Source organism: Centrocercus urophasianus, unplaced genomic scaffold (assembly GCF_019232065.1).
Source record: "Centrocercus urophasianus isolate 14NV4802_14NV808 unplaced genomic scaffold, USGS_Curo_1.0 seq_25, whole genome shotgun sequence".
Taxonomy (NCBI): domain Eukaryota; kingdom Metazoa; phylum Chordata; class Aves; order Galliformes; family Phasianidae; genus Centrocercus; species Centrocercus urophasianus.
This window is the reverse complement of record NW_024884811.1, coordinates 6635435-6662518: the sequence shown is the minus strand read 5'-3', so window position 1 is coordinate 6662518 and position 27084 is coordinate 6635435. Positions and strand designations below refer to the sequence as shown.

General features: G+C 35.6%; 1 protein-coding gene across 3 annotated transcripts in view; it reads right to left on the bottom strand.

Annotated features, from left to right (window-relative positions):
* Positions 1 to 981: 981 nt before the first annotated feature.
* Positions 982 to 27084, bottom strand: part of ADAMTS6 (ADAM metallopeptidase with thrombospondin type 1 motif 6) — a 152146-nt gene continuing 126043 nt past the window's right edge. For all 3 annotated transcript variants that reach the window (XM_042825954.1, XM_042825952.1, XM_042825955.1), the window contains 5 exons: positions 19630 to 19759; positions 18089 to 18293; positions 11501 to 11677; positions 10092 to 10248; positions 982 to 4174 (listed from right to left, as the gene is read on the bottom strand). In XM_042825954.1, the coding sequence (XP_042681888.1) occupies positions 4065 to 4174; positions 10092 to 10248; positions 11501 to 11677; positions 18089 to 18293; positions 19630 to 19759 (779 nt within the window). In that variant the 3' untranslated portion in view covers positions 982 to 4064. The remainder of the gene's footprint in view (positions 4175 to 10091; positions 10249 to 11500; positions 11678 to 18088; positions 18294 to 19629; positions 19760 to 27084) is intronic.

Below are 27084 nucleotides of genomic sequence, written 5' to 3'. Positions count from 1 at the left end.
CTAAGACTATTCCATCTTTTATTTATGAACTGAAAGGCAACAATACTACTTGATAGTAGATAGAAATATGAGTATCTTTGAAATATGCAGTTGTTTTCTGAATCCTCATTAGTAAACAGAATTTAAAAAAAAAAAAAAAAAAAAAAAAGCCAAGATTATCAAATGCCTTGTCAAAATATTTATGTTTCCATAATTTGTTTTGCCTCTAACTCACACTAAGAGGAATTACTTTAATAAAAACAAAAGGTATGATAGAGAAACAGAAAATATTCTACAGGACTTTATCACAGATTTCAATACAGGATATTTTAACTGCATCATGTAAGAAAAAGAAGCATCTCTCAACAACAATAACCTAAGCACCAAGTCCTCTGAAATGAGTTTGTTCCCTATATTTATGGTTACTGATAAACTTCAGATAAAACCTTAAAAGCTCAATGCAAGAAGGACATTTTATTGTTATTGTTGACTGACTGGAAATGAAATAATTCCAAGAAGTACAGGATATTTTGCTGCCATTAATCTCATTCTTGATCTACATTTATTGCTTAGGCTAAAATATTATTTAATAATGTACACAATCATATTCTTGACTTTTCCTTTTCCTTACTCTTTTACTTATGAATGACAAACTGCTGAATAACAGAATTCTGACATAATGTATAAAGAAAATATCTCATATATATATTTTGATGCATTTGATGAAGCAAACATTAAGCTTACAGAATTCTAGCAACTGCAAGTCAGACAACAGTACCATGGGTATCATTCTTAAAAGCTGCAGTTTTATTTTACTAAATTGTCTATGTTAAAAACAAATCTGTGCCTGGTGTGGAATTTCACTGCATCAAGTGTTACAATATTTTTGTTTTCATTAAAAGCAGAAGATTGCATGTACAACAAGTGTTAAGAAACATGACAATAAATTAGAATATAATTTACAAAAAGCAAAAAATAATAATAATAAAGTAACAGTGTACCACATTAATACTGAGTATAAAATAATAAGCAACTAATCACAATAATACAAAGTAATTTCAGTCTGTATTATTAAGGATATCTATGTAACATTCACTCCATTACAAAGTTCCTAACAAAATGGCCTATTTTGGGGTGTACACACCTTAAGGGGTCAATCTGTAGATTTTTCTTTGTTTTGATCTTCTTCATCTGATAGAATTGCTCAGTGAAAGTACTGGCAGCAGACTGATTTCTGTATTTAATGTTCTACTATTTGATTCTAGGCCTGTCATATTTATAGCCTGTACAAATAGTCCTATTGTCACTATTTAGGAATATAACACTATTTAGCTTAGATTACATAGTTGGCTACAGCGTAGCAGCAGCAATGAACTGTGCTGTGGAAACCAATTATTTTTTTTTTTTAATTTGTCTGAAGTGTTGCTTAGTTTGTAAATCCACATACATTCTGTTTTGTTCCCTTTAACAATACAATGCAATGTTGCTCCAGGGAGTTCTTTAAATTCCAGCCTCAGAGCTGTTACACTGAGTAAACATGGGACTCCCTAGTGTTCTAGCACCAGTAAGAGAGCAAAATGTGTCTTTGGAAACACTCCTTACCATATTCATGTCTTAGGTGAGGTAAAAAATATATATATAAAAAGCCCTTTTCTTGTTAACTGAAAAGACACATTATCTGATAAACACAATCATGCCCTGGAGAAAACCGGACCCTGATACAGAGAGGCCTCTTGCTTAGAGAATGCCATAGCAATGCCTTTCCCTTTTATTGTATTTTGACTTAACCAGGGCATGCTAGCACCAAGGTGTTTTGTCAAAAGAATGTAGAAAATTGATTCATTTAACTGAGAAGGACTACAAACTGCCCCTGATCCGTATGTGCAACTCCCAAGGCTGTTTACTGGTGTCAGTTTTAACAGGAGTTGTTTACATAGTGATGAGAGCAGCAGATAAGCATACATGAATAAAGGCAAGCCAACTGAAAATGAGTTCCACTGGTCACAGGCATAACAAAATGAAAATACTGGCAAGAGGTAGCAGATGACAAAATTTTTGTGGTAATGAATATGTGGATTACACAAAACCCCACTGAGAGATTGTCAGTATATTAGGGGGATTTCATGGTATGAGTTCTCTTAATAGTATCTACTTCTTCATGTTAATTCACATTAGTAAATACTGTGCAACACTTTTGGCTTGTTATTGGTAAAATACACTGATACACTTCAATCTCGTCATATTCTGAAATTATTTTTCACTGAAAAGTGTACTTGTTTTTAAAAAGTGCTATTTGAGTTAGAATTTGTAACACGTTATTGTTCATTTTATTTTAATTGCACTACAACAAAGGAGACATAGTTGGACACAAAAAGCACATTCATCAAGTACCTGCTGCAAACTGCAAGTGTTCAAGTACAACATATTAATATAAACTAGTACCCACTTTTTTATCTCCTTGTTGAGTCTGTAACTGAGAAGTGAAGGGAAGAAGAGTATGATTGACATTTTGCTTTTCTAATGGTAGATTCTTGAATATGAACTGCCTAAGTAGTTTGGTTTCACATTTAAAAATGTAAGGTAAATGGTGAGTATTAAAATTATGTTTATACGAAGTGGATTATGGCAGCAGAATAGTTGAAATAGTTAAAATCATATGGAATCTAGCTACTAATCCAGAGACAGGACTTTCTTCCAGTCTCATACTGAAAGCTGCCTCAAGCTTTAAATATGATCCAGCTTGAAATGTGTACTTGGCCATTCAGGTCAAGGTGGCCAGACTTATTTCTAGCCACCCCTTTTCCAGTGTGCCTTACCCCTAATAGCCTGGCATGTACCCCAGCTCAAGCACATTCCTGACTTCTCATTTTAACAGAATCTATATATCCCCACAAGTCTTTGGTTGTAACCTTGTCTACTATGATATGGTCTCCTGAACAGCAGACTCACATATTCTTCCTCATAAACAAATACCCTTCCATTACAGTATCAAAGAAGGGAACATCTGGAATCCATTTAACTTTCAGTTTTGCAAAGGATCGTTGTTATTACACAGTAGGCTTATCTTTCACACTGATACTTCTTGGTCTTGGAGAATCAAAAATAACATATAAAACAGATCTGGATGCCCACTAAATTGTTTCCTCTTTGTGGATAGTGATGTAAACAAAAGTGCACTGGAGTCAAAGTCTTACATTCTAAACAAGCTGTACAGTAGTAGTGAAAGAGTTGGCAATACAGTCTTCACTACTATTGGAGTCTGCCTCCCCCATGGAATTGAAATATGTTCCCTTTTAGTGGACACCTTGGTTTTGCTCGTACAAACGTTATAAAACTGCAACACAGATTTCATTTCATTTCATAGCATACTTGTACTTTATGCACCACTGCAATAACTGTTGCACCTTTTAAAATAAAATCCCTCATGGTTGTTCTACTGAGTATAGCTTTATATGTGGTTCACAGCAGTGTTCAGGAAATATGGATTACTCCAAAGGGAATTAGATGGAATGAGGGAAAAAATATGTGTTTTTTTTTTAAAATTTCTGCTCCTTAAATAACATTTCCAAACTCATTCTATAATTTAAATTGTGGTGCTGTGTCACGAGATAAAATAGTTTTCATTTTTAAGCTATGACTTAACATTTTTTTGATTCTTCTTTACTTCCATAGTAGACCAAGTCATAACAGCTACATTTTAAACAGTTTTAAATACAAATGGATTCAGTGTCATCGCTAAGTCCATAATAAAAATTATTTTAATGGTCCAAGGAGGTAAACAGACTATTGGATTGAGTCAAAAGAACACAAATGTTCCACAGTAAGCTATTCTATATGTGTTATGCGGATCTTTCCAATTTGGCATGCCCTCCTTATACTGTGTCCAGCACTTTGGATGAATAAATCCCACTTCACAGAAGTTAAAATAATATTGAAATCCTGTCAGCTGGGGCTGACCAGTGGTTACGTTTTCCACAGGGTAATGCATTTCCAAGGACGTCAATCTTACTCCGCTGTGTGGCTCTCTTCAATAGACACTCTTCCACAATGATAATAACAAGGCACATTCTCATGCTTTCTGTGGGTCAGTGTCCTTGGCAGGTCTTGCAGCACATCTGTCTGAAGTATGCACGACTGCAGAACTTGAACTTCAGCACCAGTGGGCAATATGCCACTTTGTTCACATCTTTGCACTCTAATAATTAAAGGCATTAAAGATTAAAAAAAAAATTAGAAATAAAGAAAATTTGATCTTTAACACATTCCTGCTCTATCCATCCACCCTGCTATACTTTTCCTTATCCACTGCAGTACACAAACCACGTATTTTACAAAGCCATAAAAACATTTGCAGGGCTTCTCTCCCAGGCATTTAGAAGTGTGCCCACTTCGTCTTGAAAGAATTACCATTTATTGGGATAAATGACCATCCTAGGCAGGTAGGAAATATGAGTCATTCTTCTCACAATACTTTTACAGCTTCTTTCTCAGGAGTTACTTTATTCATCCATCAGAGGTTATCCAAACTCTAACATGACTTGCAATATTTGGTACCATGCCTGTGAATTTGTAAGAAGCCTTGAAATATTATACGCATAGCCGTGAGCAGGGATGGGGAAAGCAAAGAGTGTTATAAATAATGGCACAAACAGCATGAGTTCAGTGACTTGACTGAATTTTGGATTATACTCTAGGCTTGGTTCCACACATCCACACTTTCTTTTACACAAAAGTCATTTTAAGGCCTATAATAGATGAGTAAGAGTTTTTTTTAATACTTGCATTTTTCCTGTAAACTGGGATTACTGCCTCTGCAGCTACAGTGGCAGGTAACTTTCCCAGGAAGAGAAGAAGAATTCTGTTTACCACATGGAAGAAGGATTCCTGCATTTCCATCTATACAAGTGGTATATAAAGTGACTTGTCACATTACATTACATGAGCAGTGCTAGAATATACCATGCTTCTCCTTTGGCCCGATTTCCTTTCTGTAGAAAGAAGGTGGTAATAGGGAATAGAATGTTTTGGTCTATGTCCAGTTCTTACTCTGATATAGCTGGAGATAGGGCTTAATCTGAGAGTTCCTTGGTACACTCAGGTTATACAGCTGTTGTTGCTACTGCAATCTACTGCAAATTTGCACTACAATGAAGTAAATGTTGTGGTAGAAGTCTGAGACAGGATTTGTATCCCCAGTTAAAAGCATTTGCATATTGTCTTCCAGACTGACTTCAGCAAGGAGCTTTGCTTCACAGGCAAGAAGATGGAAGAGATGTATGAGAAAAAGCAAAACCCACAAATTAAAATTGCAAAAATGATGTGGGAAGAATGAAATTAGATGAATTTATCAGAAAATAATTTATCTCAAAAAATGCTGTAATGTTGCATTTGATACTGGTTACCCCTTGCAACATTTCTCGAATTACAACAGCTATGAATACATAGAATCATAGAATTGCTCAGGTTGGAAAAGACCTTAAAGATGAATAAAAAGGAGAGAGCCTAGCAGTATTTTAACCATTTTCATATTTTGTACTGATTTGGTATCTAGAAGTGAAGACTGGGGGGCCAGGATTCTGTTCTTACAAGGCCTAGCAGAACAAAAGCCCTTGATTCCCAGGTGCCTGCAAGCCAAGTATGAAAAAGACAACATCCAGCCACACCAAACACGTAGGAAGACCAAAAAGTAATAGTGAAAGAAACCCAATCAGAATGTACAATCCTTCAGTTATTCCTATATTTTTTCCTTCTATGTACATATTTCACATCCTAAAAAGACAGTGTTAAGATGAGAATTTTTAGTATTTGAACCTAGGAAAACCTAAATGAGTCTGAACTTAAGGGAACATACTGAATGGTATTTCTTATCATGGCAATATCCATGCTTTTAGCTAGGCAAGTAGAGGCATGAAATGATTTAAATTTTCATTTTACTAACACAGATATAGTATTTTCACTTAACTGTTTTGCTATTCGATATTTTAGTAATTTTAATTCTCAATTTGAGAGTTGGATGTCGGGAGAAAAAAAAATTGCAGGTAGCTGGTTGAGGTACAGATATACTTCTCTATCAGCGACTGCAGCCACTCACTGTTTTATTTTGAAACTTCTTCCCAAAAGAGGACAAATATATTTCAGAAATATTTGAGTCCCCATGTTTATGAAGACTGAGAACATGAGAGAGACAGATCGTAAATTATAAACAAAGCAAGGAATAAAAAGATTTGCTTGATCTTGATGACATATAAAAGTTCATAAAATCTTAACACCAATCTCATACACATTGCTTTTAGTTAAACACAGGTAAAGCTGCTAATTGCATTTTTGCTAAAAGTAGGATTTGGAATTATCCTGCTTCATATTTCTTTAAATTTTTCTTCTTCTTGACTAATCTGAACACTGTTGAGCCACTGTCATTTGGACAAAAGTAAGGCAATACCCTGGGAGGTGCCCACAGCTTGTGTTTTAAAAATCAGTTTTGAAATAGATACAGTGGGTGACAAAGTAACCTATTTTTCACTGTTGCTCAATGAAGGAGGATCAGCAAAATCTTCTTTGTTACTAGTAACTACTGTTAGTAAATTGCAGTAAACTACATACATTAATGTTTTCTTTCCCAAATGCTGTGGTCAGATCAGACAATATTGTAATACCACGTGTCCCATTAAAGTAATAAAAGCACAGCATGTCACTGTGCCTTCTAAACTAGAGAGATCATAAAGGCATACTACAGAAAATACAAGGGAACTGAAATAACATAAAATTAGATTATACTGTTTATTAGGTAAAGCTTCAGGTGACCTTCAGCAGTCTAGATTCAGCAGACTTAAAAAATAAAATCATTCTGAATAGACTTCAAATCGTGTTACATGCTGCCTGTAGAGCATGTAATGCTACAACGTTTGCTTCAAAATGTTGTCTACAATATTTTAAATCTCCAACGAAGACTTTAGTGAAAAAAAAGTTAAAGGAGATGTTTATTGTCACAAGATAGATCCTCATTTTATTTTACTAACACCATATCCCTACAATTTTTACTATTATTTACGGGAATGACCTATACTTTCCCCAAGAAAGTGCTCCCAAGCTGGACCAAAATTAACAATATTCAGTGAGGCAATTTAAGCTTCCTGAAAAATATGTACGTTCTTATCTTGAGTTAGCGCAACCATGAAACCACAAGATTTTAGACAGGAAAGTAATCCCCTCAGCTGCAAACTACTGATCAAGTGTTCTTTTTAACAGTGGTACCCAAAGCAGAAGGCAGTGCTAGTGGACAGCATTTGAACACAGGCTGTATGTGCAAACAGATATGCTCTGCTACATAGATGCAACCCCAAGGGGCAGAAGTTTCTTTCCCTGAAGCTCAAAACACAGGTACAAAGTAGACAACCCATTGTACCTGAAGAGAAGCAGAAGCGTACATAAAGGCATAGAATGTCCTTCTCACTGAATCACAGAATGGCCTGGGTTCAAAAGGGCCTCAAAGCACATCAAGTTTCAACTCCTTGCTGTGGGCAGGGTCACCAACCACCAGAGCAGGCTGTCCAGAGACACATCCAGCCTGGCCTTGACTGCCTCCAGGGATGGGGCATCCACAGCCTCCTTGGTCAACCTGTTCCAGTGTGTCACCACCCTCTGTGTGAAAAACTTCCTCCTGATATCTAACCTAAATCTCTTCTGTCTTAGTTTAAAACCATTCCTCCTTGCTATTGCTATCCAACCATGTAAACAATGATTCCCCCTCCCGTTTATATGCTCCCTTCAAATACTGGAAGGCCACAGTGAGGTCTTCCCCAGAGCCTTCACTTCTCCAAGCTAAACAAGCCCGGTTTCCTCAACCTTTCTCCATAGTAGAGGTGCTCCAGCCCTCTGACCATCTTAGTGGCCCTCCTCTGGACCTGTTCCAAGAGCTCTGCATCTTTCGTGTGCTGGGTGCCCCAGGCCTGGACGCAGTGCTGCAGATGAGGCCTCACAAGAGCCAAGTAGAGGGGGACAATCACCTCCCTCTGTCTGCTGGCCACCCCTTTTTTAATGCAGCCCAGAACACAGTTGGCCTTCTGGGCTGCAAGCACACACTGCTGGCTCATGTCCAGCTTCTTGTCCACCACGACCCCCAGGTATTTCTGCTCACGGCATTTCCATAAATATCACTGGCAAGGAAATATCAGAACTCAAATACTTCTTCCTTAAATCATGATCAGTTCATCATATTAAAGGGAAGAAAAAAAAATAACAACAACAAAAAAAAAAACAAAAAAAAAACAACCAATAACAAACACTGCTGAAACTGGTGGAAAATGAAATATGAAGATACACTACGTACATTAAAATTCTCCATCTTTCTAGAAGACCAGCTTTTATTTTGAAAAGATCTGAGATCCATTGTTGTCTTTTGGATTAGTCAATTCTTGAAATCTTAAAAGCCTTCTATCATTTCTAGTATGCATAAAAAAAAGTGCTTCAGTGCCTAACAGGTGAGACCTTACTAAAAGAAGAGATGTCAGCTTCTCTTTTGTCTAAGGATTTTTAAGACCAAATGTATAAGCAAAAAATGTGCAATACCTGCATACTGCTTTGCAAATACAGTAGCTCAAAAATGTTAATAAATTAGGATATATACTTAAAATGCTTGCAAAAATATTTTTAAAATAACTTGAAAACACTTTGTCGTATTTTGGAATAAGGCACTCTTGGTAGTTCATGGATTGCAGCTGGGTTCTTTTGAATTTTTAAGTTCTTAAGTGAATTTTGAGACTGCATTTACTTGAGTCACTTGAGTCACTTAACCACTTACAGATAATCAGTAGCTTCCAGTAAATACCATGAACATGAAACAAAATCAAGACACGAAGTGGCAGTGTGACTGTTAAGAACATATGTATTTGACAACGTTGTGTTGTATCTTCTTAATTCCTCCTAGATTTTATTACCTCAAGTAAAGTACTGTGCTAACAAGGCTATATGGCTGTTAGTATGGAACTGGCCAACTTAAACTGCAGGCCAAAGAGCAGAAGTCCATCTGGAACACCACAAATCCCAGATCTTTTCCAGTGAAGGAGCAGGTCCCTGAAAAACACTACTGCCCACAACCTTGTTTTGTATAGTTACCCTGCAAAGCTTCACTTTAAAGTCTATGAACACCCAGAGTCCTCACATAGACACAGAAACTGTCTGATGGCATCCATCTTAGGAGATCAGTGTATTTTCCCAACAAATAAAAAAAATTACTAATGTAATGACAATAAATTATATGCACCCTTCATCTTGAACTTAAGAGGAGATCAAGCCTTAATCATGCCCTCATGAAAGTACTTTCCTTCCTTTGGAAAAGAGATGCTATCTATGGCTAGAAATAAAATAATAGCCTTTGAGTTTTGTAGGACAGAAAGTTTCCTAGACTGATACTAATTGTCTGAAGATTACTTAAGAGCACATCATAAAAATGGAAATTAAAGTAATCAAGAACAAATCCATTATGAAGACGTATTTCAAATGATAACAGGGGATGATAAGCCTCAGAATTATAAATTAACATCCTCATAGACAATCATCAGTGCATTTCTGGTAAGATTTTTGTATGCTTTGTTTCATCTAAATATCTCAATTTGACTGACTGTTTTATGGATCAAGGAAATTCAAAATTAAAATTAGAATAAACTGAAAAGTCAAAGTATTCATACAGAATTGTAGCACCATGTAGCATTAAATCTATAGTCCCAGTTTGTCAATGACTGTGCAATTACTACTTTTCATTATGCTAATCACTGATAGAGTAGGTACAAACTCAGTGGACTATGAAGTATGTCACCCTCCACTGTTTTTTATGCATATTTCCATTGAAATAATAAGGAGACTGGAAAATAAATGGTACAAAAGTACAGTATTTTGTCTGTGGCTATATATGTAACTTGCTTATTTTTAAACTATGCTTAGCTTCTCATTGACTTCACCTTGGAACAACAATAACTAACCAGAAAATAATTGCAAAAAAATTAAGTCATAGACTGGGCAATGATACAAGTAGATTTTTATTAATAAAAAAATACAGTAGCATTGATCAACTTACTTCATTCTTCCCAGATTAAACTATACTCCAATAGTAAACTTACCTTCTGTGTTGGAAATGGGAGTACTGTCACATTTACTTTCACACTGTTGCATTGATGGAGGTCTGTGTGTTTCTGAACACTCACTGGATGCTTGTCCGGTGTACGAGAGGCACTGTACTGTTCGCATCTGTTGCCCAAGACCACACTGTGCAGAACACTGAAGATAAAACATACACGAAAGTGAAACGATGTGGATCCATTTTTTAAAATATAAAACAAGATAAATGAAAGTAATCAGGAACAGTACACATTCACAAAGTTTTAAAAAGGCATCTGGAGAGATTTGGTCGATACAGAAAACAAAATAAAATATTTATGATTTTTCTATTTAACAAAATAAGCACGCTATGTCTCTCAAAGAAAATAAAACAATCCAATCAGCTTACAAAACAGGTCAGAGTTGAGGTAGGAACACACAGTTTACGTTATTTCACATATCACATTAGAGCTTAACTGCACATTTTCAAGAGAGAAAGCGTTTACTTTAGAACAAAGAGAAATAAAATAAAGGACAACAAGAATTCAAATCTGCTAAAGGACATTTTTAAGTACAAAGGCAAGTATCTTTCAAATAGAAATACTTTGTGGTTTCAATACTTTTTAAATTTCGATAATTAAATGGTCTTTTTCCAAGACTTACATAAATTTATGAAAAATAAGTGTCTGGACAAGCAGCATGAAAGAACATATGGACTGCAAATTAATTTGACTGTAATAAGACAAATGACTGTCCCCTGGTTAGTTAGGCTAAATTATTTTCATTACTGGCTCTTATTCATTTATTTTCTCTACAGAGAAGAAACTTAAAAAGTACGAATTTATTATTTAATAGGTCACTGATCACAAGTAAGATGCAAAAAGAAAGAAATTCAGTATATCTTGTTTAGAAACACCACATAACTGACAGCAAAATTCAGTCTGACCTGTAACAACTTATACCTTCAATAATTAAGTATATTTTACGTAAGATCATAAAGCTTTTTTTCTTTTGCCTGCTATATATCCTTCTGCACACACTATATGAATATTGGAAATGGCTTTGTATTTCCATCAAATTTCTCAAACTAAATTCTACGTGTTTTAAAAATACAGAAAGTTGAAATATTGCTGTATCATAAACTCCATGTTCATAAAACATGGAACCGTAGTAAGAACTGGTTTATTTATAAAAAACACATACAGAAACTCATCCAGTAGAAATCAAATTACTACCAATAATCCTTTATAGTTCAGCAAACTATTACCTAGCATCATATTTCAATGTGAGACAAACAGGAAAAGTTTTTAATTCAGTCATGGAAACTACTTCTTATTCATTTTCAGAAACATCTTTATCCTTAGAAGGTGATAGACTGATGGATAACATGTAGGAGATTAATGGTGATAAATATCTGTATGGAGTATCTTACCTGTCCCCAGTCTCCAGTAACCCAGCGAGGAGGAGGACAACGACCTAAACTACAGCGGATGCGGACTGGAGGTTTGCTCTCCTCTTGGCACTGAGCAGCTGGAAAAGTTTTTAAAAGATCGCTGCTTTTGCACAGAACAATTCGATGTTTAAATCCGGGGCCACATTTTGGTGTGCACTGAAAAAATATTGGTATAAACATAAAGTGAATATTCCAGTAAAATGTCAGTATATGTGTCTGAAATGTTATTAAGGAAAAATAGTAGAATATATTTACGTTCATACAACTGAACTGCTATTTTCTCAGCATAGTAGTTTTAAAATGCTTAGAAACAAACAAGCTGGCTGATGACTGCTGTATAAAGTTAAAGGTTTTATGTGTTATAACTTGATAAAAGTAGATTTTCTTTTTTATTTATGCAACTATATGATTATTTGATTCATATATGAAAATGTTTAGGTTAGTTTTAAGAGAAGCTCTGCTGCAAAGTAAGAAGGTTTGCCACATGTAATGTTATGAGACAAACTTGAGTAAAACTCCCTGTTCCACTTCTATTTTTTTACACAAATTTTATGTACCCTAAATCTCTACTAGAAGCCTAACAGAAGGCAGAGAAGGAAGACCTATTACCTCTGGCTGAAATGTAGAAAGAATATTTATACTAAGTAGAGAATAAAAGTGAATGATAATGAATATGTCAGATCTACAGCGTCATAATCATGATTCGATTGTTCTAGTCCAAATTCCATGGAATACTGCATTTATTTTTTCCCAGAAATATTCATGAAATATAAAAACATTAAAGCAAGGACTAGAAGAAAACATCCTTTCCTAGCTGAGGAGGACTTCAACCTTAACTACAGCAGTGTGCTTAAAAATCACTTGTATTCAATTTCCTCTTCGTGGTTACTATGAATTACATGAAACATCAATAGGAGAGAGAAGGCTGACACAACCTGCATTTCAAGAGCAGTCTACAGACTGGTGATCAGCCTATTTTGTGAAAACAACAGGAGACAGACAGACTTGAAACTTAAGAGTTGCACAAAGCTGTGCTCTGAGTGTCACATTCTAAAACTTGAAATACTATAAAAATGCAAACTACCATCTAGCACAGCTGACTCTTACAAATGCCTTCCAAATTGAAGCCTCTGAAGAAGATATGTAGAAAAGTGTCTACCATGTGAATCACTGTGTGGCTTTGGGAAGAGGTGGGCATGCAGTTTCTCCTGTGTGTCAAGACAGGCAAAAAAGCAGAACATCTGATAATCAGTAAAATGAATGTCAAAATCCAAAGTGTCTATAGAGTTTCATAATCTCAAGAAAATGGTAGCAAACAAACAAAACTTTGAAGATCAGCGCTTGAATTTAGGTGCACCAATTTTCTTGTCTCATTTGAAGTGCCCCTAAAAATTCTAATAAGTGAGACAGACTACACCTTATACCCAAAAATGAAAGTGAAGTATGAAAACAGGTTGCCCACAATAATACTGAATCACGAAAAATAAAACAAAAATCAGTAAAATTAAGCACAGCTACATGTCTCCAAAGCAAGTGGAAGACAAAGTACCCATACAAAAACCAGAAAATACTGTACCCCACCACAGCAGGGTTGCAGAATTTCTGACTTGTGGAAGCCATGACTAACTGTAACATGGATGCAAAGAAAATGTTCTTGTCTCTGATACAGCTCTCACAATAAATCCTTCTGTTCTGCAGCTTTATTAACTGGAAAAATAAAAATCCAAAATAAAAACCGGAAGTAATTTACAGAGTGCAGATGAACTCAGTCAAAGCTCAACTACTGCAAAGTGTGACTTTAATAGCAAAACTGACTTTTACTCAAGAATCACAGAATATCCTCAGTTGGAAGGAACCCAAAAGATCATCATCCTCAACTCCTGTGTCCACCAAGGACCACCCAAAATTCAAACCCTGTGCCTGATAGCACTGTTCAAACATTTCTTGAACTCCAGCAGCCTGGGGCTGTGCCCAATGCCCTGTGCAGCTTGATTCAGTGCGTGACCACCCTCTGGTGCAGACCCTGTCCCTAACCCCCACCTCCCCTGGCACAGCTCCATGCCGTTCCTTCAGGCCCTGTCACACAGAGCAGAGCTCAGCGCTGCCCTCCGCTCCTGTGAGGAGCTGCATCCGCCATCAGGCCTCCCCTCAGCTCCTCTGCTCTGTGCTCAGCACACCCAGGGACCTCAGCCACTGCTTGGACATCTTTCCCTCTAGAATAGTCACAATCTTCATAGCAGTACATGGGCACTCTCTAGTACCTTTATGCCCCATGCCCAACTCACACTGGAGGTGGGGCCGCACAGCACAGATCAGAGGGGCCCCTCTCGCTGGCCCCTGGCACTACTGGGCCTGGTGCACCTCAGGGCACGGTTGGCCCTATGGAGGGCAGGCACGTGTTAACTTGCCATCAACCACAGCCCCAGATCACACTCCGTGGGGCTGCCCTCCAGCCTCTCATCCCCTCTGAACATAAAACCAGGGTTGCTCTTCCCCCAGCACAGAATCCAGCACTTGCTCTTCTTGAGCTCAGTGTGATTACTGATTGCCCTGCCTTCTAATTGGTCAAGATCTCTCTATAAGTTCTCTCCACTGAGGGAATCAACAGATTCCCCTAACTTAGTGTCATCTGCAAACTTAGTATGCATTTGAACTCTGTTCTAGATCATTTATGGAAACATTAAAGAGAACTGGCCCTAAAATTGAGCCCTGCAGAACTGCACTAGTGTCCAGCTGTCAGCCTGATACATAACTTCATTTACTAGAACCATCTGAGCCTGACCTGTCAGCCAGTTGTTAACTCCTGCTTTTGCCCAACTCTATGCAGAACATATTCTCCAGTAGGACACTATGAAAAACAGCACTGGAAGCTTTGCTGAAGTCCAAAAAGATTCTTAACTGGCTTTTTCTCAACAACAACAAAAAAATCACACATAGCATTTCACTGTTCTGACAAAAAAATCTAAGAAATATGTGTATATCAAATACACATGTGTATATATGTTTACGTGTATATTATATACAGTTTTAAATATGTTATATTTCTGGGAACAGTGAACAGAAAAAATAAATCTCATTATGTTGGAATGGTATCATCAGTCAAGACACTTTGCCAAGCTACATCAGGCAAAATTTATACAAGAAAGAAATCAGTCCTTTTTTATAATAGTGATAGAATACCATTACAACCAACTGCTTAGCAGAGCAAGAAGCTTCAGATATTTTTGTTGTTGTTGTATAAAATCATAACACATTTCTACTGTAATAAAGGCTGGATGTGGAAGATTAAGTGGTCATAGTTCCAAGGACAATATTATAGCACAGGCAGCTACATGGGAATGCTTATACTTTAAAGTATTTAAAATAATTAGGGCTCATAATTAGACAAATGGATACTCTGACATGTTACTACTGAGATGACAATCAGAAATTCCAATCAGAAATAAAGTTCTATGGTAATGATCACAAACAGCTTAAAAAAAGCTATTCATGCCACAGACATGATCTAAGAGTCTTCAACTGAACTTCCTTTACTACTCATCCATTCTTTCCTTCTCATTCCTTCCTCTTCTGCTCCTTCCAAGTCTTATTCATTCCTGATGTATTGGAGTACACTGTGTCTTCTTAGATTGGGACAAGGGCCATTTAAAATCTTTCCTGCCTTGATTTTGATGCTCTATTTCTTGTGTGATGTTAGCAAAAAAAATGGAGTAAAAATACAAATTCCTCACATAGAATAAGACACACATTAAAATTCACTGTCATTTCTAGGTGTCTTAAGGTCCTATTCTAAAGTGAGAAAAATGCTGAGAAGAACTGCTTTCCCACAGGTTTCAGGTTACAAAGTGGCTTTTTTTTTTTTTTTTTTTTTAGTAGAATTGATTCAAGAAAAGATCTGTTATCTTAAAACTGTATAAAACTAGAGACAGATTTAGGAACATTCCATGATTAACTACCTATTTTACAATATCAAATTAATCTATAAAACCTGGTACAGGTGACAGAAGATTCAGGGTATAAACAAAAGCATTTGTATGTAAAATTAATGACAACAAAACAAACAGAAAAACAACTGGAAGTTCACATTGTGCTTTAAAAGAATTTTCTTTACATAAAAGTTTACTAAAACGGCACTTCATTCATAATTTCTTATGGAACAAAACCAGATTGTTCAATAGTGTAGCAAATTGACATTTTACTGTTGTTCAAAGAAAAATAATGTACATAATGGGAAAAAATGTCTACACAAGCAGTTTCTTAAGCTAAGAAGAACAGATGAATATTATATTATATAGGCATGAAATTAGACAGCAAGGAGGCAGGCAGGTGTTACTACTTTCAAATACAGCTATAATAATTAAGCCATTATTAACTAACAATTGACGGAGTCTCTATCCTTGAAGATACTCAAAAGTCAGCTGGACATGGTCCTGGGCATGGTCTAAGTGATCCTCCTTGAGCAGAAGGGCTGCATAAGAGACTTGTAGATGTCCCTGCCAATCTTAACCATTCCACGATTCTGTGAACCACATTATCTATATTAAAAATATATATATAGTAAGAATTCCTTTGTACTATTGGTATGAGCATTAGTACAAAGAGGGAGCCTAGTAGCCTTCCACTTCGTGCTTTGACTTTCCAAAGGTTGCAACAATTTTTGGAGATAAAACCATGTGTGCACAGACGAGATCTGTGCAACCACAAGCATATTAACTTTCTTTATATTCAGTGATTTGTAATTTATTTTGAATGAAAGTTTAAAGGCGAGCATCTATATGAAAAATGGAATACAATTAATCATGAATTTATCACTGGTATATCATTCCAGCTTACTTTAATAATCTTCCATTTTTTTCAGACAAAACAAGTGTAACAGCTCTAACCTATCTGGGCTTCTGTAAAGAGGGAGTACAATTGCTTATCTTGAACAGAGCTTGAGAGATGCTACCTGTAAAGACCTTCCAGGATCAGGCAAGAACTGACCTGATTCACATTTCTTCTCAGTCTACTTAATGATGATTACACAACAGTTCCAGCTGTTCAGTGTTACCCATATTACTGAAATTAGCAGCCAGCACTGGTAACTGAATCAATCCCAGTGCTACAAGAGTCTGTCTAAAGAAGGAACTGTAAACTTCAAAGACAAAAATAATTGAAATGCAATTTAGCAGTACGAAGTGCAAGAGAACACACTTCCAAAAACAAACAAACAAACAAACCAAGAATCACTATTTAACAGGTACATCACCAGCTGAAGCAAAAAAAGGAAGATAAAGATATGGATATGACCATGTAATAGTACATTAGATGGCTTTAAGTAATGAATATGTTATGGCTGTGGAACAGAAAAAGGTTTTTAGAGTATGCTGATACACAGTAGGTAATAGTTATTTTCAGTAGAAGCAGGAAATTAAAGAACAAGGCACATCTGAAATCTCCTTTGGGGTAATATATACAAACGTACAGATATATAGACTTCAAACTGAAATAGGAAATCAGAATGTGATCAGGATTAATTTATTTCTGATGAATAAAAGCAAGAAAAGAAGGGTTCACTGCAGATAATAAAAGCAAATAGGTATAAACTAGCATGGAATGGAATTAGAGTACTTCCTGTAATTCAAAGAGTAAAATTCAGGAATAAGTTTCTGGTAAGAAGTGCAAAAGCCCCAAATAAACTAATTCTAATTCATTCTAATTCAAATAAACACAATTTAATTCATTTATGAAAGTAATTATTTATACAGCTGCATTTGACAGCAGTGATGTAGACAGGACATAGCTAGTAAGTACTTATAAGTGCACAGAGATTACTTGTAAGTACTCCAAAGGCTTCTTCAAGATAAAAAGAGGTGTGGCCTAAGAGTCCAGAAGAGCATGGATCTGAAAAAGCGTAAAAGCATTTTTGCATTGTGATTTGCATATGTTACAGCCCCATTCAATTCTATCACAGATCAGTCTGTCTTTTTAAAGCTGCATGTAGTAACATACTTCATATTTAATATTTGAAGCAGTGGCATGTCTTGGTTTATGCTGTAGTATGTATCACTGTATTTGACAAAAGACACTCTTTCTTGAATTGAGTGAATAACAATTTTCACATCTTAAGGCACGTTGTTAAGAAAGGTGATGCTTTACACCACCGTGGTTCACAAAAAAAAAAAACTAGCAGTTTACTTTGGCTTTTGATATTGTAAATTCATCAATTCTTCTCTTCAGCTATTCACCTATTCAAGAACCAATGGAAATGCAGTCTTTCTCTTTAAGAAAATCATCTGATAGCAAACACTTTTCTAATATTTTATATTTAGCTGCTTTCTTGTATAATACTATTTTTCTGTTATGATTAATAACAACTGGTCATAATTATCTGACAAGATAACAGAACTGACAACCCAGAAAAAAAGAAAAAAATTATGAATGACAAAAACCGGTTCAGTAATTCAAATGAACCAAATTTTGAATTTTTTGTTAATACTTCATGTGGTGAGCAGCAGTAGGAAATGTACCAACATTCACTGGTCAGAGCTCTTGTCTTATTGATCTGATATAACAAAATTTCCTTACTTCTGACCAGTCCAAAGCGACCCACTGTGGGGGACAGGACTGATTGTTACAGGGCTCTTTCTCAATAGGCCGGTGTGTTAAACAGTTGGTATTGTCCAGTGTCTCTTCCTCAGAAGGTCCAATCTTTCTGATACAGAGAACTGTTCGTGAACGCACTCCTCCATCACAGGTCTTACTGCATTCTGACCAATCTCCTATAAACCATCTGAATAGAAAAAGGAAAGTCTATTACTGCATGTCAGAAATTGAGTAGATTATTGCACAAACCCAGAATACAAATACTTTTGTTTACTATCACTGTTAACACTACACCTAGTCAGAGTGAAATTAAGTAAAAACTTTAGATGTTACCTAGTTCAATGTGATCAAACGTAGTCTTTGCTGCTGTTAGGAGCCTCAAATATAATACAATATAATCTATATTATAATCTATAATATATATAATCAAATATAATCTAACTGGCATTCACTCAGGAGGAAGTACATAAGCTTTTTCATTACTGTAGTTCTTGGTAATCACTGGAAGGAAACTGGAATTGTTTTAAATAAGAAAAGTATTTAACTACTTTGTTTAAAAAGTAAGCCTTACTGACTGCTAAATTTTTCAGCCTTTTTTTTTTTTTTTTTTTTTTTAAGTCAGTGGTGGGGAGGGGAGGGAAATGTTAGAATATCTTTTAGAGCTGTTTTTTAGAGGTGACAATTTGTTAACTGCTAAGGATAAGGGATGGGATAGAGATGCATTTTGTAAAAACGAATTGATCTAATGTTATTGCTTCTGGAGAAGAATCTAACAGCTTTACTTCTGAATAGATATATGAGATAGGAGGAGTAAATCTAGAAGACTGCCATCCTGCAAGCCAAGCACAAGCTGGTAGTTTAGGAAGAAACTGACTTCATGAATACCTGTTGGATTTTAATGCATTATAGTCTTGTTTCCTTATTCCTTTTTGTGTCTTTTTTTGTCTTTTATGTCTTCCTTGTGTCTTTTTCTTGTCTACTACAAGTAAATGGTTTGGTATACTAAACTGTTCTCTGTTTACTGGTAAACTGTTTCTCTGTTTACTGTTTCCCTTTTGAAGAAGACAAAACAAATTTTAATATAACACACCTAGAAATCCGGCAAACATTTAGTACATCCTCCTCAGTGTGGGAAAGTTAACCTCTCACCTCAAAATTCTTCTGTCATGAGTGCCATAAGACTGGTCTCCAATTCTGTTCCCAGCACTGTTCACCACACCTAACATCTTAATAAAGTACTTCACTACCATCTTTTACTTTTCACTTGCAGTGTTGTCAGTTTCAATTGTTTAACACTTGTTCAAACCTATGTTTCTCAAAGATCTCTTCTAGGTGAAAAAAAATGATTCCAGAGGAACAAGTAGCCTTAACCAACATCTAAAATAAAATATCCTGTCTAATAAGACTGAGTCCTCGAGTTAGACCAGAATTTTATACTACATTTGATCAACCGGATTTATTATATATTACAAAGGATTTTCTATAAATGCAAGACAGACACATCTTAGTGATCATAAACTTACTCAGGTGGGCAAGGCTCAGTGTTGCAGGCTCTTTGGTTTTCTGGAGGCTTACTGTCAGGATCACAGTAGTTGTTTTGTACAACAGAGTTGTCATCCAACCTTTTACACACCATCTCTTGTTTCTGCACACCTTAGGATGAAATTAAACACCATTAATTAATCATTCTTACTGTTCTGTTTGTTGAGTAGAAGTATGTTTCACCTATTAATTATTATTCCCACTATCCCACTTGAGCGGGCTGAATGCTTCAGGGATGTGAATTCCAACTGACTCAGCGTCCCCTGACCACAAAGAATTTTTCATTTTCTTTTAATTTTAGGCCACCTCATTGAGAGAGGATTTTAAATTGCTGTTGTTTTCTAAAACAAAGAGAATATATTTATAGATTTACTGACAGATTGTTTTTATTTGTGTACTGCAAAAAATCAATTTTCCATCTACCCTTCCCTCTTAGTAAAAGACACTCTGATTTCCAAAGAAAATATCACCAAATAGAACATAGACACTGTTCAATGCAGAACTGTTGACTACGGACTCTGGTTTAAAATAAAACAACAATCTGGGATATAGTGTTACATTTTCACACATGTCATCCTAGAAACATTTTCTTCATTAAAATAATGAAGAATTATTCATTCTGAAAGAAGCAGTTTGTCTTGTGAATGCTCTTTTGATCTGGCACTCCCAGCTCCTCTCTCATCATGTTAACTATCAACAGGCACTTCGGATTTAATTGTTATTTCCAAGCCATAGTGACCTATACCTGCCAAGGCAGCAGTCATTACAAGATAACACTTCAAGCAGATTTTCCTATTTTTAGAAAACAGAATATAAGGAAAGACATTAAAGAACCACTGACAGCAGAGCAGCTCCAAATATTGCTGTAAACAGGTACGCAGGGCCTTCTCTTTGTTTCTAGAACAAATTGTGGACAACTGTGGATCTTCAATTCATATGGAGTTCTCGACATAGGTAGTTACAGTACTGAGATAATGGGATTGTAGCATGACAAACTGATAAAAAAAGCCTTAAATCTTAAAACAGAAGCAAATACTCAACTTTTTCCAAAATCTGAACTACATGCAAACAAACAGGGATTAAAAAACCCTGGCTTAAAATATCTTTCAACTTACGTTACAGCCCTCTCTCTTCATTTTAAGACAAACGTTTCATAGGAGGCAGATATGCAGCAAAAAAATTCATTATATGAACATATTTTTCAGACAGTAAACAGCCAAATAAAAACATGGAATTTAGTTCTTTTTCTTATTTTAAACTAGTTAAACAACTTACCTTTCAATTGCTTATTTTCTTACCCATTATGAACAAGAACCAAGTCTCTGGTTCCTAAAATTATACCTATAAGGAGCATTGTACTTACTTCCAACAGTGAGTCAAGCATAGCCTTAAGATGCTTGAAGTTTAGCCCATAAAGCATCCTGCTTAGCTATGAACAGAAATCTTCCAGTCTAAGCACACAGGCATTGTCTCTATGATGTAAGGACACATGGGATGTGAGACATATGTCTCTCTGACGTCATGCACAACATGGAAACCTCATTTTCCAAAACAGTCTTGAGAATGTTATTCATTTCCTCAAGAAGCTACAGATCCGGCAGTATTAAATTTGAGCATACAGTATTTCCCTGAGGTGGTTAATTTAGCCACTCAGCGGCAAGACTGCAGTTTCTAAACTGTAGGTTATGTCTAGTTTCTATTCAATTACAGCCTAATGTAAAATATATAAACCATCTTCCAAGTATGACCTGCCTGTGCTATGTGAATGTCTTATTTGCTGATTACCGATTACGTCTCTTTCTTTTCTTACTGACATTGGTCCCATCAGTCTTGCATCCTTGACAGCACTGTGGCCATGAATGTCCATTAAAAAATATTCCCTTTCCCTGTCATTCTAGACACTCCAACTATTTTGTTGCATATTTTTCTGGAGATGTATTCCTAGCTAAAATAACTTCATTCCAAAATAGAGAACTGATATTTAATATAGAATTGCCATTGCATCCTGAAAAATAAAGGTATAAATCCATATGTAACTACGGAGCCTTTTTAATTCAAATACTCCCAAGAGAATGCAGGCTGGATCCTAAAACATGTAAAAGCAGTCATGAACACAAATGTGTATATTCCAAGCTATCAGGAGATGGGTTAGATTTAATCACTCAGTATGACACTTCCTATAAGCAGCCTGCTTAGCAGGTGAGAAATATGTGTATCAGCTCTCAAAACCACGTACCATCTTACTTCACCTCAAAATCACTAATCATTACAGCACCAAAAGAGACCTAACGCTGGAGTCTTGGCTCTACCACAATCCCTAAATCCCTACTGCAGGGAAAAGATACCTCCTTTAGTTTACAGCTACACATAACCTTCACGAAGTAGGCACTCCAAATCAACCTACGAATGTCTGACATCTCAAGTTATCCATAAGCATCACGATCATTTAAATAAAGGTTTACTTATTAAAATATATTGATTTGAAATGTGCATCTTACAGATAAACCAGATACAACAAATCAGCTTCTCTCAATTTTCCTTCTTTCTACACATACCTGGATGCCACACCACTATACAATTGCAGGCACAGTGAAACAGTGCATAAAATTGTCACTGTTTTCCAATTACTTCTTACCTACACAAATTTACATGAGTAAGCTAAAACAAAAATACCATTTTCTGAAAGATGTCTACCTCTATTTTTCCACTACTTCTCAATTTATGTGTTGTACTAAAAAGTTAGTCCATTTGAAGTTAGAGAATCATTAGCATAGGCCCTCCCCATAACTACTGATATTCACATATTCATTGATAAAGATCAAAGATATTAGAGATCTGCTCAGCATTCTCAGCTGCTGACATTTTCATTAGTAGAAAGGCTTAAATTCAGTGAGATATTACACATTAAATAAACTTGGAACAAAGGAACATACAAGTAGAAGCAACACTAATCTTTATTTCTGGGAACCACTTGTTCATAAACTGATCAATCTCCACCTTAAAACTCCGATACAGTTTCCTCTCTGAAATCCATACCTGTGACTACTACATTCATTAATTGCCAATTAACACTATTCTTGAAATGAAAAACAGTATTTTAGTTTAAATAACTATTCTGTTAATAAACTCTTGTAGTCCCTGAAGTGTTGGATACAGCATTCATTTGGCCAAGCTGTCAGTCCTTCTGTGCATCCATTCACACTTGAGTTCATTATGCCCACAGTACAAATTATGCCCAGTATTCCATAGGAATTTTACTACTGCCTTCTCCAGTGATCATGAATACAACGTGATATTATTTCCATATTGACATATCCATATGTTTCCTAGCACTCCTATCAAGCAAATTTCATTAGAGCTTTCAACATTTTTATGCTACCATCAGAACAAGAGAAACTGAAGTCAGAAGTCATTACAGGTTCTTTAAAACGTGTAGAAAGCTTAATGACTTTTCATCTTGTAGTTCACATTTTAAGAGCACTTCCCATCTACTGATCTTTCCTAATTTTTTATTATTTGTAAGTAACAAGAAAAACCTTCCAAATTCTAGATGAATGAATCTACAACACTTAGTCAAAAAAACAAACAAACAAACAACAAAAAACAAACAAACAAAAAAAACAGCTATCAGCCTCAATAAACTTATTTCTGAGGACTGTGGAACAAGAAGGTATTCTGAAGCACCACGAAGACAAAGTATCATTACGCTTAGCTTAAAAAAAGAAAAGAAAAATGCCACCAGCCAAGTTGTTTATTGAACCAGTGGTCAGATAACATATCACTCATAAGCATTTATCACTATTTACTCACGTGGTGAAGAACCATTAATCAATGCCAGGCAAATACGTTAATTCAGTTTTTAAATGTTCTGCATCATCTTTCCATATCGTATGTGATACAAGAAACATACGTGTGGATTAAGGAAACATCACATCACTATTGTCTAATTAATATTATTTAAAATAATATTTCGGAAACACAATTCAGATTCTAAATGCAAAACAACAAAAAGAAATGGGAGAGCTGGAAATGCAATTTTAGCCAGACAACAGCTACAAAGTAGCTAAGCCCTGTAGGCCTTGAGAAAATATTTTTAAATTACTTGCTGTAGGAATATGTGGTCTCTCTTCAAATAATCTAAAAAGCATACCTAAACAAGTTCATTTAAACTCCTGGAGGAATAATTACAAGGAGTTAGACAGAAAAACTCTCCTTTCAAATACATAGATTTATGATTTATAATAAAAGATATAAAATGTCATCATGACCGGTCAATGCAATTCTGATAGAAAATAAAATTTCAGTGGTTTATTGACCATACTCTCCAGAGAATTGAGACGTTCTGCAGATTTCAATTCATAAGTAGTCTGCACAAATTTCAGCAGCCAAATTTTAAACTACGTAGAATACACTTTAATACACTGTTAAATTAAAACTACAGGCCTGTAAATGTTCTATCTACTTTTACAAGGAATCTTCCACAACTGTGATTTGCAATTGTAAATTTTAATTATAAAGGTACATATTGAATCCTGCATCACAAAAACTACTGCATGCTGGTTAACCCAGACATACTTTTTGAGCCCATTCATCAGGTCACAAGATGTTCATCACAGAGCCAAACTCACATTCCCCCTGATGAGGACAAGTATGTTTTATTTGTCCAAAGGTTGTTTCACAATTCATCTGAGGGCATGAAAGAAAAATGCAGTAGGCATCGTACTACAAGAGTCACCATCAGAAAAGGATCCAGACAGCAACCAGCTTACTTACAATAATAGATTGAGAGAAGTTTTGTTTGCGTGCTTGTTTGTTTTCTTAAATGAGTACATGAGCTATTTTATTCATCCAGAGATGAACTCTAACAAAATAAACAAAATCAAAATCAATACTTTGGGTACTTTGTAAATTCCAGATAATAAATGCTGCCATTTATGGCTAGATTTTTATTAAGCATGGAATGCAATGGATTGCACAGGACTGAAAAGGAATGGAATAAAATAAAATGAATGCACACACTTACTGTGGTCTATTCTTAATGTAAACAAAAGAGAAAATATGTAGGGGTTTTTCATCATCTGTTGGATATTTTTAAACAATACCATCAGCTGTACACTTCGTTATTAACAACACCCGTATTTAGGCCAAAGTCATAGACTTGAGCTTGGGAAGCTACAAAATATCACATAAAGAAAGACATGCTTAAGAGTAATCTTACAATTCCATGATTTCTAAGTTAAATTTTGTCCTTTTCTATTACAGCTCTTTTTATTTCCCTTTCCAGAATTCATTTTATTTGCTATTTCTGTGTGTTTTAGTTTCCCTTTCTTGGATTTTCTTGTTTAGTTAATAGTTTTTCTTGTTTACACTTCAATAATTAGGTCATTTTGTTACTATTAGGCCTATTAGGCCTATTAGGCCTATATTAGGCCTTTTCTTACTATCATCAGATTTTTCTGAATTCCACTGACCGTTTCATCCAGCCAGTGAGGCCTTCTAAATTCCATGTGATCTCTTCTATTCCACTCTTTTCTGTCTAGGTAAACTTGCGTTCTACATCTCTGTAGATATTCTCTGACATTGTTTTGCTGAAGTCTTGTCTAAGTCCAACTCCAGCTTTTTAACTTCCTGCATTATATCAAATAGATGGGTGAAGCAGAAAAAAATCTACAAGCAACTGTAACAGATACAACAGATAGCACTGTGACCCACAAATGTTTGTTCTGCCATTCAGGAAGTCTATTACAATCTGAGTAGGCATGGATTTTAGCATAGAAATATCTTCCCTTCAAATACAGTACAAATCATAATATCGTAAACAATGTGCTTTTTAATTTATAAGACAAAGCTATGTTAAAGTTTGAGGAGAAGATTAAATTTGTATCCGCTAGCTATAGACTTGCAGAATCTAACAAAAAATTTCCTTCCAAGATTCCCAACTCAGACCAGAACAGTTAACAGTGCATTTTCAGGGAGGAAAAAAAAAAAAAAAGAGTTAATATGGAAAATCAATGAAGTTCAGTTCTGCACAGTGTTCCTGGAGAGAAAGAATTGGATCAGAAATGATAGATAGTAAAAGGCAGATCATGAAAATGAACAAACATATGTATTCTCATAGTACATGATTTTATAAAAGAAAAGGTCCCTGGTAAATCCAAAGAACCTGTTTTTGGAAAATCTTAAGAAGTGTCAAAGCAAAACTCAGATTTTTGAGTCCATTGATTTCAGCTGTTCATGGAAGTTTTTGTAATACTTTATGCACGCTTCATGCAATGACTCTCATGGCATGCTTCAGAGCTCAGACATTCCAAGGAGGTATCCAAATAATGATGAACTGATAATTAGTGAGTGTGTAATATAAACTGCAAGCTCAGTATCACATGAGAGCCACACAAGTGAGGGAGACAAGGAGTCCAGAGTTCCAGCACATTTATCCACTGTAAGCTCAAAAACTTCCTCCTTCTTTCTATAATTCCTTTTATAGCATGCTCCTTTTCCAGCATGCTTTTCCTATTCTGCAAAATGGTTACAGGTTTGAGAATAGAGGTTCTGTAGTAAAAACTGAAGTGCTTTTACTGTTCAGAAGCACAGCAACGATGAACACTGAGGTAGAAGTCCACTGGAACAGACAGCATGCTACCGTTCTAATTAATGATTGTAGGTTTATACACAGACATAAAACTGTATTTAAGCCAATAAATAAAAAAGCACCAATTGCTTCTCAGCTTGTCCCATGGCTCTTGACTGCTCCAGTAATCTTTCTCCAAAACAAAGCCTATAAGCAACCCCAGGAATCACTGAAAGCAGAGGACTGCTTTCAAAATACTTTATTTCAAAATAAAGAAGAGAGATCATAAAGACTGGACATATGCAAAAGTGGAAACATACAAAACTTCAAAACTATCTGGACCTCGCTATGCTAAAATACTGCTCTAGTCTTTGTGCTAGATACTTTTAATCCAAAAATATATCTCAAGTAATAACTACATCTTTAAGATCATAGACCTAGCAAATGCTATGAAATTCAGATACAGTCAGTCTGATTTAGAGAAAACTAGAATTAAGTGTGGAGTGAAAACAAAAAGAATTTTAAAGTTGCAAGCACAGGCTGTCCCGCTGTGCTTAAAAAAAAAAAGATAGTTCTACACCTTTGGAAGAAGGGTGAGGTAACCCAAGAAGAGTATGAGGATGTTGGTAGGATATGCAGATAGAAAATCAGAAAGGCAAAAGACCAGCTTGAACTTAACCTGTCTGATTTGTTAAAGATAGTAAATAATGTTTTTACAAATATATTAACAGCAAAAGGAGAATCTCCTGCCTTTACCAGACAAGGCATGGAACATTATCACCAGGGACAAAGAAAAGGCTAAAGTTCTTAATCCCTTCTTTACTTCTATATTTTAAAAGTCAGATCAGTTATCCTCAGGGGTACTTAG